This window comes from Pygoscelis adeliae, unplaced genomic scaffold (assembly GCF_000699105.1).
Source record: "Pygoscelis adeliae isolate BGI_AS28 unplaced genomic scaffold, ASM69910v1 Scaffold54, whole genome shotgun sequence".
Taxonomy (NCBI): Eukaryota; Metazoa; Chordata; class Aves; order Sphenisciformes; family Spheniscidae; genus Pygoscelis; species Pygoscelis adeliae.
In genome coordinates this window covers 6,262,541-6,278,956 of record NW_008824982.1, presented here as the reverse complement: position 1 = coordinate 6,278,956, position 16,416 = coordinate 6,262,541, and the positions used below count along the sequence as shown (strand labels likewise).

At 38.3% G+C, this 16,416-nt stretch overlaps 2 protein-coding genes across 2 annotated transcripts in view; one reads left to right on the top strand and one right to left on the bottom strand.

The window, feature by feature from the left end:
* Positions 1–16,416, top strand: part of NT5DC1 (5'-nucleotidase domain containing 1) — a 155,570-nt gene that overhangs the window by 10,416 nt on the left and 128,738 nt on the right. The window contains exon 6 of the mRNA XM_009325696.1: positions 67–148. Coding sequence (XP_009323971.1) covers positions 67–148 — 82 coding nt within the window. The remainder of the gene's footprint in view (positions 1–66; positions 149–16,416) is intronic.
* COL10A1 (collagen, type X, alpha 1) lies at positions 6,783–14,330 on the bottom strand. The gene is made up of 2 exons (XM_009325668.1): positions 14,192–14,330; positions 6,783–8,674 (listed from the first exon to the last, which is right to left on the bottom strand). Exons 1-2 carry the CDS (start codon positions 14,328–14,330, stop codon positions 6,783–6,785), a joined length of 2,031 nt encoding a protein of 676 aa, XP_009323943.1.

Here is a 16,416-nt window from a genome sequence, read left to right as displayed (position 1 = left end):
TTCAATATGAAAACTGAAAATAGCTGATACTTGACGTAATGACTACGTTCCTTTTGACACTTACAGCATGACGGTCAGAAAAAATATGACTTCTGGAAGGACATGGTGGCTGCTATCCAGCACAATTATAAAATATCAGCTTTTAAAGGTAAGTGGGTTCACTGCAAACTTACTATACTAGCTGAAAATATTACACGTGCTAGCCAGAGCAAATGTACTTGTACATCTGCAAGTACACTGTAGGTTACTCAACACAGCTTTTACTTTTCAAGCTTACAAATAGTTGTACAGTAGACACATTTATCCTGAAATAGAACATCTTTTTCATTACTATTTCTATTTAGTTTAGCTGGAACTGTTTTGCTATTTTTAACAACACTTGTGATGTGCTACTTCACTGAATTTAGAGGAAAAATGGTTTCTTCCCATGATTGGTATGGTAATGTGGACACCCTTGAACTGTATTTTGATTCTATTCCTTGTGGTGTTGTACTCCTAAATAAAATCAGAAATGATTGGACAAAAAAATTAAAGTAGTAACTAATATTTGATAATTTTCTTTAGCACTAGTTTTGATTAGAATTCCTCATGTAGTACTGACACAATGGTGAGGAGATTGTTTTCCTATTTTTGAAACCTTTTTAAAATCTGTTATTTTGTTATAAATTTACTAGAAATTGCAGAGGAATTTTTTAATAGTAGCCTTCCTCCACCCAAAGCCAACCTTATAATACTGTAATATAAGTTGGAGTTGGAAAACATCTTGGATAGCCTTCCACTAGAAATACTTTTCCTCCTTCACAGACTTAATTTCCAAGTTTCTATTAGGCATATAAAATAATAAGTTCAGAATAAAGCTTAATCATCTTGCGTGTGCTCACAATTAATTGAAATTATTTTTAACTGCGGGGGGGGTGTAAAAAGATTATATGCAGATCAGTTCAGAATTATGTATAATTTTGCTGGTAGTATTTTCTGATAGAATTACCTCTGTTAATGCAACATTCATTAGGCACAGGTGTAGTCTGGACCTTCTTAAAACTTACCTTTTGTTCACCAGAGCTGTACTACTTTCTGTATTCCTTTCAAAGAAAATTGTCTCAGAGAGGTTCCAAACAAAAGGGAAGTTGATATCAGGATGCATATTGCAAAAGACAGCGAGATATTCGTAAAATGTTTTTGTTGTTGCTACTGTGTTTCCATTGGAGCTTAGAGTGTGATTGGTAGTTAAGAATTCCTCTAGGAACTCATTCATACATGAAATAAATATGTCCTTTGTTTTCTGCTGATATTAAACCAATCCTAATCAACTGTAACTATTTTTTTAGCATTTTTGTTAATTCTTTTTTCAAATCGCGAAAGCTCTTTGTTTTAAAAGGTGTGGATCATGCAGTGTTTGGCAAAAAGAATAATTTTAAAAAGTGTTCTTTGGAAATTAATTAGATCAAACAGAAGTTGAAGTCTGATCTTTGAAATCAGAAGTAATAGCTTCATTTTATTTCTATGAGTGTCTGCTTGTGTGTACATGTGTACATTTATGCATATACCTACCTATCTGGTACCTATTTGTGTATGTAAGCATGGAATCTGCATACAAACATGTGTGATATGACTTAATCCTTTCTAACTGCTATCAGAATTGGTACGTAATTTAATACACCTGAATCTCTTATAAAAGTCATGAGGCGCATGCACAGCAGTGTTAAATGTAAGAAAACGTAGTAACTGATAGGCATGAGTTATTTTGGATAAAGCTCTGGAAAATCAGAAGTAAAACAATGCAGATTGTATACACTACTTAAATATTTTAATATATGAAAGTACTATGCTCTGTCATGCATCACCTTGAAAGGCTTCATAGTGGTCTTATTTTCCTTTTAATAATGTGGTCCAGTGGATAAAGCACTGAACAGGGAGTCGGAAGAACCAGAGAATTTCCTCCTGTATCACTTACCTGTGATATTCCCGTGGTGTATCTCTTTTTGCTTCAGGTCCCTCTGTGAAATGAGAATAACGGTACTAATCTTCTGTCACAAGTTTGTGCCAAAGAGATTTTTTTTTTTTTTTCCTCAGCTGCAAGCTTAACATAGCTTCCTGAGGAAACTCCTAAACCTGGCTCCAGCCCAACGTCTACATACCAGGAAGCCCCACTCTCTTTCTTAGCCCAGAGCCTGGCTTCAAAACCACAGCCTCTTGACTTAACTGCATGCCCTTGGTGCCTTGTAGAGGGTTTAACCCTTCAGCGAAAAGCAGTGCTCATTAACAGTTAGTCAAGGTAAAATTTCTAAAGCAAACTTATTAAGTGGTCAGTTGAGGAGACGCAAAGTTCCCCAGTTGAAATGCCGTCTTAGTAGTGCCATTGTCAGTGACGGAGCAGAACGACTGACCGCTTTATTTTTTGAAATCCGTATTTGCAAGTCACTTTGGTTTGTTGTCAGTATGCCCTTGTTTCTCTATGCCCCTTTTTCACACGATTTCTTTGATCATAATCAGGTGTCTGGTGGATTTTGCTTTTCATTGTCTTAGCTATAGTAATTGCCTTAGATAATTGCCCTATGATATTTTTTTTGGATGGCTTTTTCAGATAGACATGATTGTCCTGGCTTAGCTTAATGAAGGGTATTGACCCACTCTTTTACTTGTAAAGAAGTGAAGAACTGAGGCTTGCAGAGGGAGAGTAAGAGGGTTCCAAAATAGTCTTGTGTTATTGAGATCTTCCTTTCTGAAGAATAACTCAAAAATTGGGGGGAATTTATTAAACAATACTATCGGAAAAGCATTATGTCAGATAGCAATGAACACAGATATTCTTATTTTCAAAATGGTCATTTCTTGCCTAATAATACCTGCAAGAATGCCCGCTGCAATTGATACCCAAGTTGAACATTAAATTACTTGAGTAATCCTTTTTGTAAATCTTTAACCTATTACTGCAATATTTTGCAGCTTTAAGGTGATTAACATTAGTTTGTATGTGTTTCACTTGGTTTATATTATATATAAACTAGTAAAGAGCAATTTTAAAATAAATGGCATGTGGCAATGTATTTTACACTGTAGAAATATGTGGACAAAGGTCCACAACACATTATAGAAATAAAGTTTGATCTTTAGAGGGGTTAATAAGTGCTTAAAGTACTGTATAACTATTTCCACATGAAAAGTTTCAAATTTCATTATTTTTGGACAGAAAAATCAATAGTTCTTGTAGGAGGAAGTTGCCTGATATAACTTCTTTAAGCAGAATTTTGTAAAATGTCTTCTCTTAAAGGCTGCTTTCTCTCTGTCTTCCATGATTGTCTTCCCTGTCATTTCCCTGACACTTCTGAAAACTGTAGCATCTGTGGTTATATAGTGAAGATGATATATTTGTAATATTTTCAATCAGCTCATAAGCTTATTTTTCATTTTGGAAGTAAAAAGATCATGGCTAACATGGCAGCAGAGACTTCATAAATTGCCCATGAAAAGGCTTGATGGGATCTGCTCTCAGGTTTCAAGGATGCATCTGAGAAATTTGGCACTGACCATCTTTTACAAAAAGGAAGATTATTAGAGAAAGAAAGTGCCAGACTTAAAACCTGTTTTTTAGTAATTTGCATATTGTCTTTTATGTGATTGATCAGTATTTTGAAGTGACATGCTGATGTATGGGAAGTGTTACTGTGGGCAGGAAAACTTTGGATCTTTCTAAACTACTCCATTCTCTCCCCAAAAACGCGTGCACGCACACACAGAGGTTTTTGATTGCAAGTTATGTTATTACCCTGTTGTCTTCGCAGAAGATAGTGGATCTAGATGTCTGTGATATGTGCGTTATATCCTTTATATACAACTTCAAATACAACAAACAAAAAGCAAAGATGCTTTTCTGGCCAAAAGATTTTCTTCCAAAAATTTTGCAAAACATTAGAAATTCCTAATGTTGAGATAGTCCAGTGATGAGAGATCATTATTTGTCTTAATTGTGAAAATGGCAACAAAGATAGAAGCAAACAAATTTGTTGCACTTCTCTGCTGGGCTTTCCAGCTAAATACAGAAGGGATTCTTTGGGTGCTTCATGTGTCTGAACACTTAAGAACTACTGAAATTTGTCTCAGAAATCTTTTTGAAGCCTTTGGAAGTGAGTTTTGTACTATTACAGGCTCTTATGTTTTCATTTTAATCTCATATTGAATTTTCTTTCCTCTAATGCCCATGATCCAGAAAAGATGTGGTTTCTGGAAGAGCTTTATCTTTAGGTAGGTTGCTGATCTTCATGTGGAGAAAATATTAAAAAACAAATTTAAAAATCTTACAGACCTTCTCAAGGTTCCCTCTAAACTGAGAATTCAAAGCTAAAATCAAGGTAGAAGTTGTGCTTGTGCCACAATTTGGTGTGTAATCTCTAGCTTTTCAGTGTTAAGAGATGCTTTCTTAATGGCTTAATGTCTGAACAGTTATGAAAAGCCTTCAAAAAGGTGGGCCTGAGGTACTAAGCTGTAGACTTATTTCAAGTCCTATGTGTTCATTCGAGGAACAAAGACATTAAAGGACAAAACCTGATTTTAAAGTGGATGGACAATAAGAATTGGTGAACCATGCTTTTAAGAATACTGTCTAGGCCTACTTTCTTGTGGAGAGACTCGTTAATTGGAATCACAGGACAGTAATGTACTGCTGAGCACCAAGCATCTGCAACAACTTTAAACACGTGCTTTGGCATACATTTCGGATGTAAAGCAATTAACCAGAAACTTTATGACTACTGAGCAGTATTTTCCAGCTCCACTACCCAGTCCCTCTATTTGTTTCTGAAACGAAAGTGCCAGATAGGTTGAATTGGTATTGGCAGCAGCACATGCTATGTTTAAATACTGGAAAGTGCTGTTGAACTGATGTGAGTGACTGCATAGGAAAACATTTTTAGTGAAAAAAAGAGATAATTCTAAGGAGATCCGTAATTAGTATTTGGCCTAAAACAGGAAGGTAGAATAGTGGGAATAGACAATTCTGACTCAAGTGTCTTGAGTTTTATTTTGGCTTGAAAGAAGAGTATCACGGGATTGCTACTTATTAATTGTGTTACTGTCCACTGTATTATTTCCATACATTTGTGTGTGATGTTTATAATAGTAGTACCGATTTGCTTGCCTAGGTCTACTTGGCTGCTAAAATAAGCAGATCTTGCGTTACACTCTCTACTTAAGCACTTATTTTACCAAAGTATAGCCTAAGCCACAGGCTTCCTTATCCAGCAGCACTTCAAAGGGGAGAAAAAACAATTCTGCAAAGTTACCTTCTTGGTAGTTCTTTACTGTTTCCAAAACATTATATAGTTTTGCTAAGGATGGATCAACCTAAAGGTGTCCTCACTTTTTTTATTAATCCCAACGTATTATCAAGTACTTGAGAAATTGCTGATTTCAAATGTATGCAATATAACAAGCCTCAGGTTCTGCTTTCATGAAGAAATGGTGATACGCAAAACTTTTAAACATGAGCCTACATGCTTTTAGTTCAAGTGATTAAAAACTTCCTTTTAAAAAAATTAAGGTAAAAATAATAGTTTAAGAGTTGATAAGGTTTTGATGTATATGATGCTTTTTAAAGCATGTGAATGGTAACTGTCATCGGAAGAAATGTGTGATCAAACTATTATGGTTTGATAATTTATAAGCACTAATTTTACTAAGCTAGCTTACTTTATACCATTAACTTTTCTTAGTGCTGTAACAGATTAATGTAATGTCTAATGTTTGTGAGACATGAGTTATATGTAGGTATGGTAAATATGATTGTCTACTGACTGATTACTGTCATCATCTGGTACATTTAGCATTTAAGTAAAATATAGTCCCAAGAGTATTGTGTTCTAAAGGCATGAACTGTTCAGGGAAAAACAGTGCACAGATTGTCTCCAATTTTGGGGAGGTAAAGCTGTTTTGATTTTGTGAGTGTCTGCATGCTTGTGAAGATATGCTCTTCTGGATTTGGTGACAGTTGGTTTACTGTACTCTGAACATTGTAGTTTTACAGAATGTTAGGAGCTTAAAATACTGAACTAGTTTGTTACTGCAGATTACAAAATGTGCATCAAAGAAAGCTGAGTGGATTTGTAGGCTTCAAGTCTGGCTGCTTTTTCATATTGTGAAAGCTTTAGATCTTCAGTAACAGGTAATAATTTGTAAATCTACCTTTCTGCAAGAGAGTTATTCATTAATAAGAAAAGTGGAACTAAATTAAAATTGTGACATGGTATGCACTATATTAGAGTTGTGTTTTCTTGACTCCTGTTTAATAGCTTAAAGATGAAGCTGACAGATAGCAGACTAATGTTACTGAAGTATATTATCTGTCTGTTGTGATGACCATGCTGTATCTGAGACTGTTTACTCTGAATAATACCTTCAGTTAATTCAAGTATAGTGAAGTATGATCAAGAGTCCTGGAATGGCTACTTTGTGTTGTGAGAAGTGATAGTTAGAAATTCTGTTTTTCCTTTTTTAAAAAAAAAAAAGAAAAAAGAGAGAGACTGGTACATTGTATTAATTCATAAAATTTTAATGTTGCATTCAGTTGGACAATTGATCATCATTTGAAACAAATTTCTTATGACAATTCTCTAAAAACATACAATATAATTCTACTCGGTTTGAACCAATCTCTTCCGCCTTCTCACTCCCTCCTCCATTTTTCTTGCAAAATTGAAGTTGCATGACCTGCTAGGGATGAGTCAGATCAGTGCCCCGTTAAAATGGTCTGAAGGAGAGAGTGTCAGGACAGTGTAAGTGGGATGTTGTTAGATATGAGCAAATAGGAAACCTGAGAAAGAAGAGTGAACATAGTCAGAGGAATACAGACCATTAGATTCTGAATTGGGCAGTTGGAGCCATACTTGATCGTTCTCCATGAGATCGATGACAGCACTGCCAGAAGCCTGGTCAAGGTATCCTTTCTTGTACTCATCATAAGTGTACATGAGTGGGGAACCATTTTTGTAGAGTGCAACCCAAACATTTGTTCCTTTTGCATGTACATGGTAGGAGAAATAGTACAGTCCAGGGATCCTGCAGGTGAAGATTCCTGTTCTGGGGTCATAGTGTTGCTGCCTATTGTACAAGATTTTATCAAATTTGATGGGGACTGTTGCCCCAGGGTAGGCTTTTGAGAGGATGACACTGAAAGCAGACACTGGCATCCCTGTAAGAGCTTGGTTTACTCCTTTCATGAAAGACATTCCTGATAGCTCCCGAGACTCTCCTGCTTTAATGTAGCTTTCAGGCATCTGTGGAATTGCGGCTTGGCCGGGGGGACCAGGAGGACCTGGGGGGCCTGGCAAGCCAGGCTCTCCATTGTTGCCTTTAGGCCCGGGGGGTCCAGGTGGTCCCATGGGTCCGCTTAAGCCTTTTGTAGAAATCCCTGCTGGGCCTGGCAGTCCTGGTGTTCCTGGCTCACCTTTCGCACCAGGGGCTCCTGGCAGGCCAGGGGGGCCGATGGGGCCTCTGATCCCAGGTATTCCTGAAGGCCCTCTAGGGCCCGGCTCACCATTGATCCCTGGCACGCCCTTAACTCCTTGTGGACCCATTGGACCAGGCAAGCCAGGTAGCCCAGCATGGCCAGTGTCGCCTTTTGGACCTGGGAAACCAGGGTGTCCCTTAGGACCAGCAAGACCCTGCTCACCTGGGTATCCTGGTTTTCCCTCTAATCCTGGTAGACCTCGTTCACCCTTGGCTCCTGGGAATCCCGGGGGGCCTGCAGGTCCCATGTCGCCTTTGGGTCCCGGTAGGCCGTTCTCACCGGGCAAGCCTTTGAGTCCGTGAGGGCCCATGTTCCCTGGTGGCCCGGCAGGCCCTGGTTCTCCTGGCATACCAGCTGGGCCTTGGTCTCCTTTAGGTCCTGGAAGGCCAGGAGGACCTTCAGGCCCTCTGTGTCCCTTCATCCCTGGCAATCCTGGCTTTCCGAAACCTGGAAGACCTGGGGATCCAGGCAAGCCTGCAGGTCCGGGGTGTCCCTTGGCTCCGGGGATGCCTACTGCTCCTGGTGGTCCCATTGGCCCAGGCTTGCCGACACCGGCTTCTCCACGTTCTCCTGGGGGACCCTGGGGACCGGGGATACCAGCTGCTCCGGGTGCGCCTGGTAGACCTCTGTCACCTTTCATACCTGGCTGACCTGGAAGACCGTTTTCGCCAGGCTTCCCTACCCCAGCAGGACCAGGGAGGCCCCGGGGCCCCTGCGGGCCTGGAAGACCCCTGTTACCCGGGCGGCCTGGAACGCCGAATCCACTTTCTCCCTTTTGTCCGTTTATACCAGGGATACCTGGCTCTCCCTTCTCTCCAGGGATGCCCCTCGGCCCTTGAGCTCCTGGAGGGCCTTGTGGTCCTGGCTTGCCAGGAGCAGACAGTCCTGCGGGGCCAGGAGTGCCAGGTGGTCCTTGTGGCCCTCTTGCGCCTGGGAGCCCAACAGGTCCAGCTTCTCCTTTCTCACCGTTTAGTCCTCTGTCTCCTGGCTTTCCTGGTAGGCCTGGCACGCCTGGCTTTCCAACTGCAGAGAATCCAGGTGGTCCTGGGGGACCAGGGGGGCCTTGGGGACCAGGACTTCCAAACCCTGGCTTTCCTGCAGGACCTGGTTGTCCTCTTGGTCCAATAGGGCCTGGGGGACCAGGGGGTCCTTGTTCACCCCTTATCTGCACACCTGTGAGAGAGAGGAAACCCAGTCAACTGAGGCAGCTACAACAGATTTGCAAACTTGTAGCATGGTGGTGAATTGTGTGAAGGGTTAACTTAATTTGAACCTCATAGAAGTCAAGTTTCTAATACTGTGTTTGGTCACTGAGAACCTGACGTTCAGGGCAAAAGTGTCTCAGAGCTCTTGTATGAATAATTAACAAATGCAAATGTGTTGGAGTTGTGCTGTAAGCTATAAGGCCTCTAGAAATTTTTTTGGCTTCAATACATGTAGGGTCCTCAGAGAGCTTAAAAGATGCTGTACAAGTAGATGCAAACTATTAAGAAAGAGGAAAAAAAAACAGGTAACTGATTTAGCACGTTATCAGACTTGCATCTTGATGATGAACGAAACCAGAGAAAGCTTCCTGTGCAGGTGTAGTTACTTTTCTGAAGCTACTTGGTGCTACATTTAAGTAGTGAAATTTTTGTCCTTTCCCCCCCTCACACTTCCAAAAGTGGGCCATGGCTCTGTCGTGGTTTGGTTTTTTTTTGTAGACATATGAATGATATATTTTCAAATACTGTCTCAAAGATTTTTGTTTGTCATAAAAACTTCACACAGTGGCAAGGTCACAACTGCATTCATCTTACTGCAGTCAGAATTCTGGCATTGTTTTGTTTTTTTAATAATACTTCATTTTCTTAGTTATCAAAACAGCAGGTGGAGCCACTTAACCAAATGTCACAAAGGAATAAACAAACAAGCTCACTGCTTAGTTTTCTGTGCACTTTGGGGGAGCTTGCAGCTTCCTGTTGAAATTAGGATGCTGATTTGTGGGACATTAAAGACAAGATTAACATAGATACTGTGAGTCTACTTCAGTAGTTTGCAGCAACTGGCAGCATTATAGAACGAAATATGATACCTATGATGAATGTTAATTTAAGAGGTCATTTTAAAAATAAAAACTGAACGATATAGGAAGAGCCTTGATTCTGTTTTTTGTATTGGCAACATACTCTGTTTGATGCGTATTTAGAAAAGATTGATAAGATCAACAACTGGATCAGCTGAAGTTTACATTTCAGTCTCTTACAAAGAGAGCAGTGTGTGTGTGTGTGTATATATATATAAAAGTTTATGCAATGAGTATTCTGCTGTCTTTTAGATAATAAATTGCTTTTTCCAATCTGTGGTTAGTCTTGATGAACCAAAAGTGCGATGGAGGAAAAAAAACTATTCTTGTACATATTCTATTTTAAAAAAGAGATGTGTATATGAAATACATTTGATTTTGGTTTGATATTGGATCTGCAAGGTTGCCTTCTTCCTATATTGCCAGGGAAATTGTTCTTATCTTCCAAGTATAGAGAGTGCATTTTCTTTTTTGCTGGTGCATAAAATCAGCACAAATGCATATCACCTTATTTTGTACACCTTCCTATCTCATCCTCCTTAAGGCAATGAAAAGGAAGATAGTTGTTAAAATCCTACATAGGAAGAAAGTGATGTCTGTGATTTATTGACAAACTGAAAATGCAAACACACATCCTTCTCAGCTGCAAAGGAGGTTGTGGAATCTGTGAGTACCAGAGACTAGTCTGGTGCAGTCTTTGGCGTCTTACTCATATTGTTGGATTTCTTACTACTGAACTCCCAGATTCAGCAGGGTGCAATTGCAAGTTGGTTTTCTTGTTATGTAGGTGACTTAAATGTGTCAAATTTTAAGAACTACATCATATGGAAAAATAATTTGGAAAAGACTTAAGCCTGTCAGAATTAACATGTACCCCACAGTGCAAGTGGCATGTAAATGTTCTTTACACGTTACACATTTTCTCTTCACCACAGATAAGAGAGCTGCCATCAGAGAAAACAGCTTACTGAACTGGAGGACTCTGAATTTATTCCATAGGTTCTATCTATGGACAGAACTTCAAAAACTATCTGTTCACACAGGCAGGTCAGATCAAAGCCTCAATGCAAATACCTAAACAGGTTCCTGAGTTAATGCTGTTTCAGTTGTAAAGCATTAGGGGAAAAATATGAATAGGTTTTTACATCAACTGCATCAAATCCAAAACCAAGTCTTTATGTGGGTACTTTGGCAGAAGACAACAGTGACCCCAGCCAGGTTTGCTCTTTCATAACCCTAACTCAAGGAACTATGTCCAGACCTACCAAATGTATTTTGTTCTTTAGCAGTCAGAGTTAGTTTAATTTCTGCAGGCAAAATTCATTTTATTCAGCTGTATTTAAGTAACATGCAGTTACTGCACTTGATCTAATTTTTTCTTTTTTGGTGGCAAATTGCATCAGACTTCAGCTTCAGAGTGCTTCTCTTTCTTGCTTTTTACCGTGTTTTACATGCACCTTCATATCAGTCCTAGGTTCACAAGGTGGTGTGGGTGCTGCCTTTTTGCATAAGATGCTGAAGTCTTTGTCAGCATTCATGTTATTGTAGAGATTTTCTGTGAGGAGCTATATTGTTTCAAAGTTGTGCTGCTTTTAGATTAAAATGTCTGGCAATTGTGCTGTCTAGAGACAATGGTAAGTCCTCTGAGGAAAGGACAGCTGAACACATTAATGAAGTAGGATTTTTACCAGGAAAATTGAAGTAGTGGTTAGCTACTCTTTCATATGTCTTGGCACATATCTTGATGTAAAGTTGGTTTATGTTCTCTGAGTGCAGTCAAACCCTATTTATGTATTGAATTAAGTATGAAGACTTAAGCCATTATTGCAGGTTATGCTAATTTAAGCATTGTTGAACAGTCAGACTTAATTCAATGATTATTCTCAACTAGGACTTTTCAAAGATTTCAAGCCAAAGAGCTACTGGCTTAAAAATTACGTCCTGGTATATTTTAAAAATGGTAACACTAAATCCATACAGAAAAGGAAAGTATATTCTGACTGGAGAGCTGTCAAGAACATGATTTTTAAAACTGTTAAAACAATTTCACCAAATTAAATGAAGCTTTAATAGGCTTTGCCAACAGAAATTGTATGATCTATTACATGTTGTCCCGAGTCACCAGTTTGGGCCTAGACTGAAATTTTAGTTCCAGGCTGCTTTTTGACAAAGCTGTACAAAACAAAAAGAGAATTTATTGATAACTAAATCTCTAGAAGCTAATGTTTGGTGACCAAATAGGAGAAGTCAGCTATGATGAAAAGCTTGCCATATGCTACTTGAGCTACTTGCATACAGAAGAACTCACTAGACAATAGTTAGATGAATTCGGTTCTGTAGTCTCCTGTTTTATTCCTCCATGATTGTCTCAGACTAGAAATGATGATCTCTAACAGTCTGCCCTCTTTAAACTCTTCTAAAAACCCTCTATAAGATGCTTGTTTTCCAGACTGAAGAATAACAGTGGTTTTCCAGTCCTCCATTTTGATGCTTGTTCCCCAAATGAAGATTTGTCAAGCAATTTTGAATGACTGGACTCCCATGTCTGTAAAACTGTAGGCTGTTCCTGCTTTTGAGGTCTAGTATACAGTCTTTGTTACCTTTCCTAAATAGACAGCATTTTACACTTCTCACATGTTGATATAATCATTCTCATTCTAAATACGAAGTTTCACACGCATTAGATTCTGTGTTAGTATATAAAGTGAAAACTTAGTTCAGGACAATTCATTTCCCCCTTTCACCCCATTTCCTGTTTAACCTGCTCCTTCCTTTTTCTTAATTTGCTGCTGGTTTCCCCCTTTCCAAATGTTTTCTATAGAGGGGAAAGAAAAACAAACTTCTCTTCTCATACTGTAAGTGAAGTGTAGTAGAGGATAACCAACTAAATATTGTACTTCACTTAAAAATAATATAAATATGTAAATGATTCTGAATAAAGTCATGGGAAAACACTATGAAAAGTTAGTGAGGGGAGAGGGAGGAAATGCAACTCTAACCCAGTGGGAATTCCAGTTAGTAAGTCCTCAGAGTAGCTGTTTATGTATATGTAGCTAAATTCAGTCTGAGAGTGCTGGTAGGATTCCAGAAGGTCCTTGTGGCTGAAGGCAAGGGATGAAACTGTGACAGTATTTTGGTACAACCCAGAAGAACATTTTGGGGGGTAAGTTTCCCAGCCATGCTGCTTTCACTTGGTTCTTACTGCAGAGCATTCTTGGAGCACGTGGGCTGGAGCTGGCTGGGGTGAGACCAGGGCTGCATCTTTGGACTTGATGTGTGCTGCTCATGAGCATCCAGTCCATGATGGATGGATGGTCCATAATAGCTCTAGTCCAATCCTAGAGCTGTTCTGAAACAAAACCTCCTAAATGAAGGTAAAGTGGATACTATGTCCTGAGCAGTAACTATTCCGCTCTCCAGATCTGCTTCTGTTGTGCTACCCTATTTTCTAATGCAGATACAGCCTAAAATGTCCTTTTTCTGGCAAAGAGAAGCTTATTTGCAAATCCTATTTTCTGAGTCCCTCATTTTGGCTTCCTCATTTTTACCCAAGTATAATTATTACAACTAAAAGTAGATGGGATACAGCAAAAGTGAAAGCTATTCTGAATAGCCTGTTGATGTCTGAAAGAAAATAATGTTGTCTTTGGGGGGGGGAGAGATGTTTACAAGGAAGATTCAGTTCTCTTAATTTTAGTGATGATAATTTTTAATAGAGATTACTGATCATCCTTTGGGGGACAATTTGTCAAATAAAACCAGCACCTGGGAAGTCAGAAGTTCTGATTTCAAGTTTTTAAAAAAAGCTTTGGCCTAAACATGGAAAAATAAAACAGAACTCAGTTTCAAACACTAAGTATAGCCACCCATTTGACTTACAAGGACATAGAGGATACCCAGAAATAAGATATCACAATGTATAGCATTGCAATTATATGTTGCCTATACAATAACTGATGTATGAAATAAAGAGAACTTTTTATAATAAAGCTAGAATTGTTATATTACTAGGACATTAGTCTGATAATTAAAGTATAAGCTTAAATAACTCATGAAAAAAGTATGTAGAGGTTTATGTCTTATTTTTATGACTATATATTAATTCATTTTGCCTTTCTAGACTTTAAACAGGTCTTCATTTGGCCATATGTATCAGATATATATTTAAATTCACACCTAAGGTCTGTTTTGAGTAGAGATAACATGACAGAATATGTAAAAGTTCTTTCTGAATATTGTAGATCACAGGTCTATTGTTAGAAACCCCAGTGTTGAATCAAGAAATTCGAGGATAATTACCATGTTGTGCATAATTATGCACACAATCATGTTGTATTATTCCCATTACTGAACATTAGATCTGTAGCTGTGCTTTTGTTTCTGCTCTGTGTGCCTTTAGTGATTATTGTGTAAAAAAACTTGTCTGTGACAAGTGTGCATCTTTGTTAATAGGAGGCAACTGCCAGAGCCACTGCCAGTTCTTTCTGCAGTGATGACATTATTTTAATAAACATAAACTGTTAGTGGAAGTTGAATACTAATAGTATAAACAAAGAGCTCTTGTTCATGTATTGACCCACTAGGAATAATTGTGTTAGTTTATTATCAAAAAATAGTAAACTTACCTTGACTCTTTACATTGAATGGTAGAAAATGTGGCCCCTTGATGCTGGATTGTTTCTGGTATCGCTCAGAAAAATATCCATCGCTACCATGGACAATGTTCAGACAAAACAGCAGCAGTAAGGATATTTGTAAATGCATGTTTCCAAATCCGTTCTGTGTTAGAAAGGGGAGAAAAAGTTTGTTATAAAGAAAAGCTGTTCAGTTCTGTTTCTTGTGCATGAATAAATGAGTTTTCTTAAAGTATTGGTATTAAAAGTTGGTATTGGTATTAACTTTGTGCTTACTTCCTCCTGCTTTCACTAGTTGTGAAAAATCCACTAAGAAAGGGAATCATTCTTGCTATCACTTTGAATTATAGAGCTCTTGTATAGATAGCTTAGAGGCAATAGTCTCACTCTTGAATAATTTTAAATGGATGCCAGCCTATTTAAAACCATTGTTTTCAGAAACAGTGATTATTTTCCTAGTTACACTAGGGCTCCAAAAGTAAGTTCAGGCGTTGCATATATCAAAACTCCTAAAATGAAGAAAAGGTTTCAGTGGAAATACATAGACACTCTACCACGACCTTATTGCCTCTGTCTGATGCTATAGCAAATAAAGCATGAGGTCCTGGCTCCTTCAGCATCAGTGGCAAAAAGCTCACATTGCCTTGCTTGAAACCAGGCTTTTATCTGTGGCTTTTCAAGTAGCCCCAGTGGCAGTAAGGGTGCTGTCACTGGCCCTTAAATATCAACCCCCTTCCCTCCCCAGCCAGAAAACATGTATCCCATAGGAGTTACTTCGTAACCAAATAGAATGAAGTAAAATCATAACATACCAGAATGTTGTGGAGCTCCAGTGCAGGGCAGTAGAGCAGTGAATCCTCCTCTATTGAGGAGGAGTTCTGCCACTGGTGAGTGAGCAGAAGCTGATGATTTCAAGTGTCACCCTTGAGTATTTATACGATTTTCCCCCTAGTTGGGTGACTACTGGGCATAAGCTCCTCCCCAAAAATCAGTAAGCAGTAATTATCTGTGTGTATATGTGTGTTTTTTAGGGGTGGGGGAAGCTATTTTGGGCAGTAGTCCTAGATCCTGTTAAGTTTTTTTTGTTTGTTTGTTTTCTTCTTCCCTTGGATTTCTTATTGTTGGTGAAATTGTATTGCTCATAGCTTGTATTTTCTAAAATTGTATGGCCCCTCTGTTTTTAGAACTGAGATTGGAAAAAATCATGAACTTGTAAGTAAGGTTGGTAATTCTAAGTGCTTCTTTTGGATTTCTCTGTAAACGGTTTATGGAAAGAACTATACATTTTGAACTTCGGTGAGCTGTTACTTTCAGGAGTAACCCCACTAAAGTCTCTATAGACTACTTATGTGAGTAATTGTTCATTGGGGTACGAGTGGAGAACTTACAATAAATTAAGTTGTTAATAAGGGAGTTGTGTGAGAACCTGAAGATTACTTTCAAGCAGTTATTGTTTAGGAGATTATCTTCACATAATATTTCTAGACTTCTGTTTTGATGCTGGAGGTACAGTACTACATATATGATGTATTCTGCAAGTAATGTTTCTGTAGTACGAATTCTTGAAATGGAAGCTTGCCTTACACAATGAGAACTTCATTGTATCTAGTTGTAACAAATGTATTGAAATCCATACTGCTTAGATATGCAAGTGTTATACAGGCTGATGTTTGGGGCTGGTGGGGCTTTTTTGAGCTTTTCTGCATTCAGCAATTAACTCTTTTTAAGGTTTGTTCAAAGAAATGCAGTTATTGCTGTGGTTTACTAGATGCATGTTGTTCCTATCAAATGTTTTCAGTTTAGTAAATGTAAACTACTGCTGCTTTACTGTTGGTGGATCAAACTTGATTACAGCTTACCTTTTTTTTTCAGATTATAGATTGGTTTTAGCCATTAAGAAAGTTTGTTAAACTAATCTTGCTTAGTAGACTGTATCCACAAATTGTGAATTCTTTTGTGAATAAATAATAGAATCTTACAGTGTTTCAGCATCACTTTGATTAGTGTTCAGTACTACTACTAGGCAGTAATTTTTGGTCCTCAAATTGTTTGTGACTCTGAAACATTATTTAAGATTGAAGGGCAAAATAAGAGAGAATAAGCAAACCTTTCTCACTTAGGATGAAAGTGTAGAACTAAATATATAGTGCACTTTGCTTTTATCAAACATTCTCAGCAAAAATACCTACATATAAATTATCTGTGTATTGAAACTC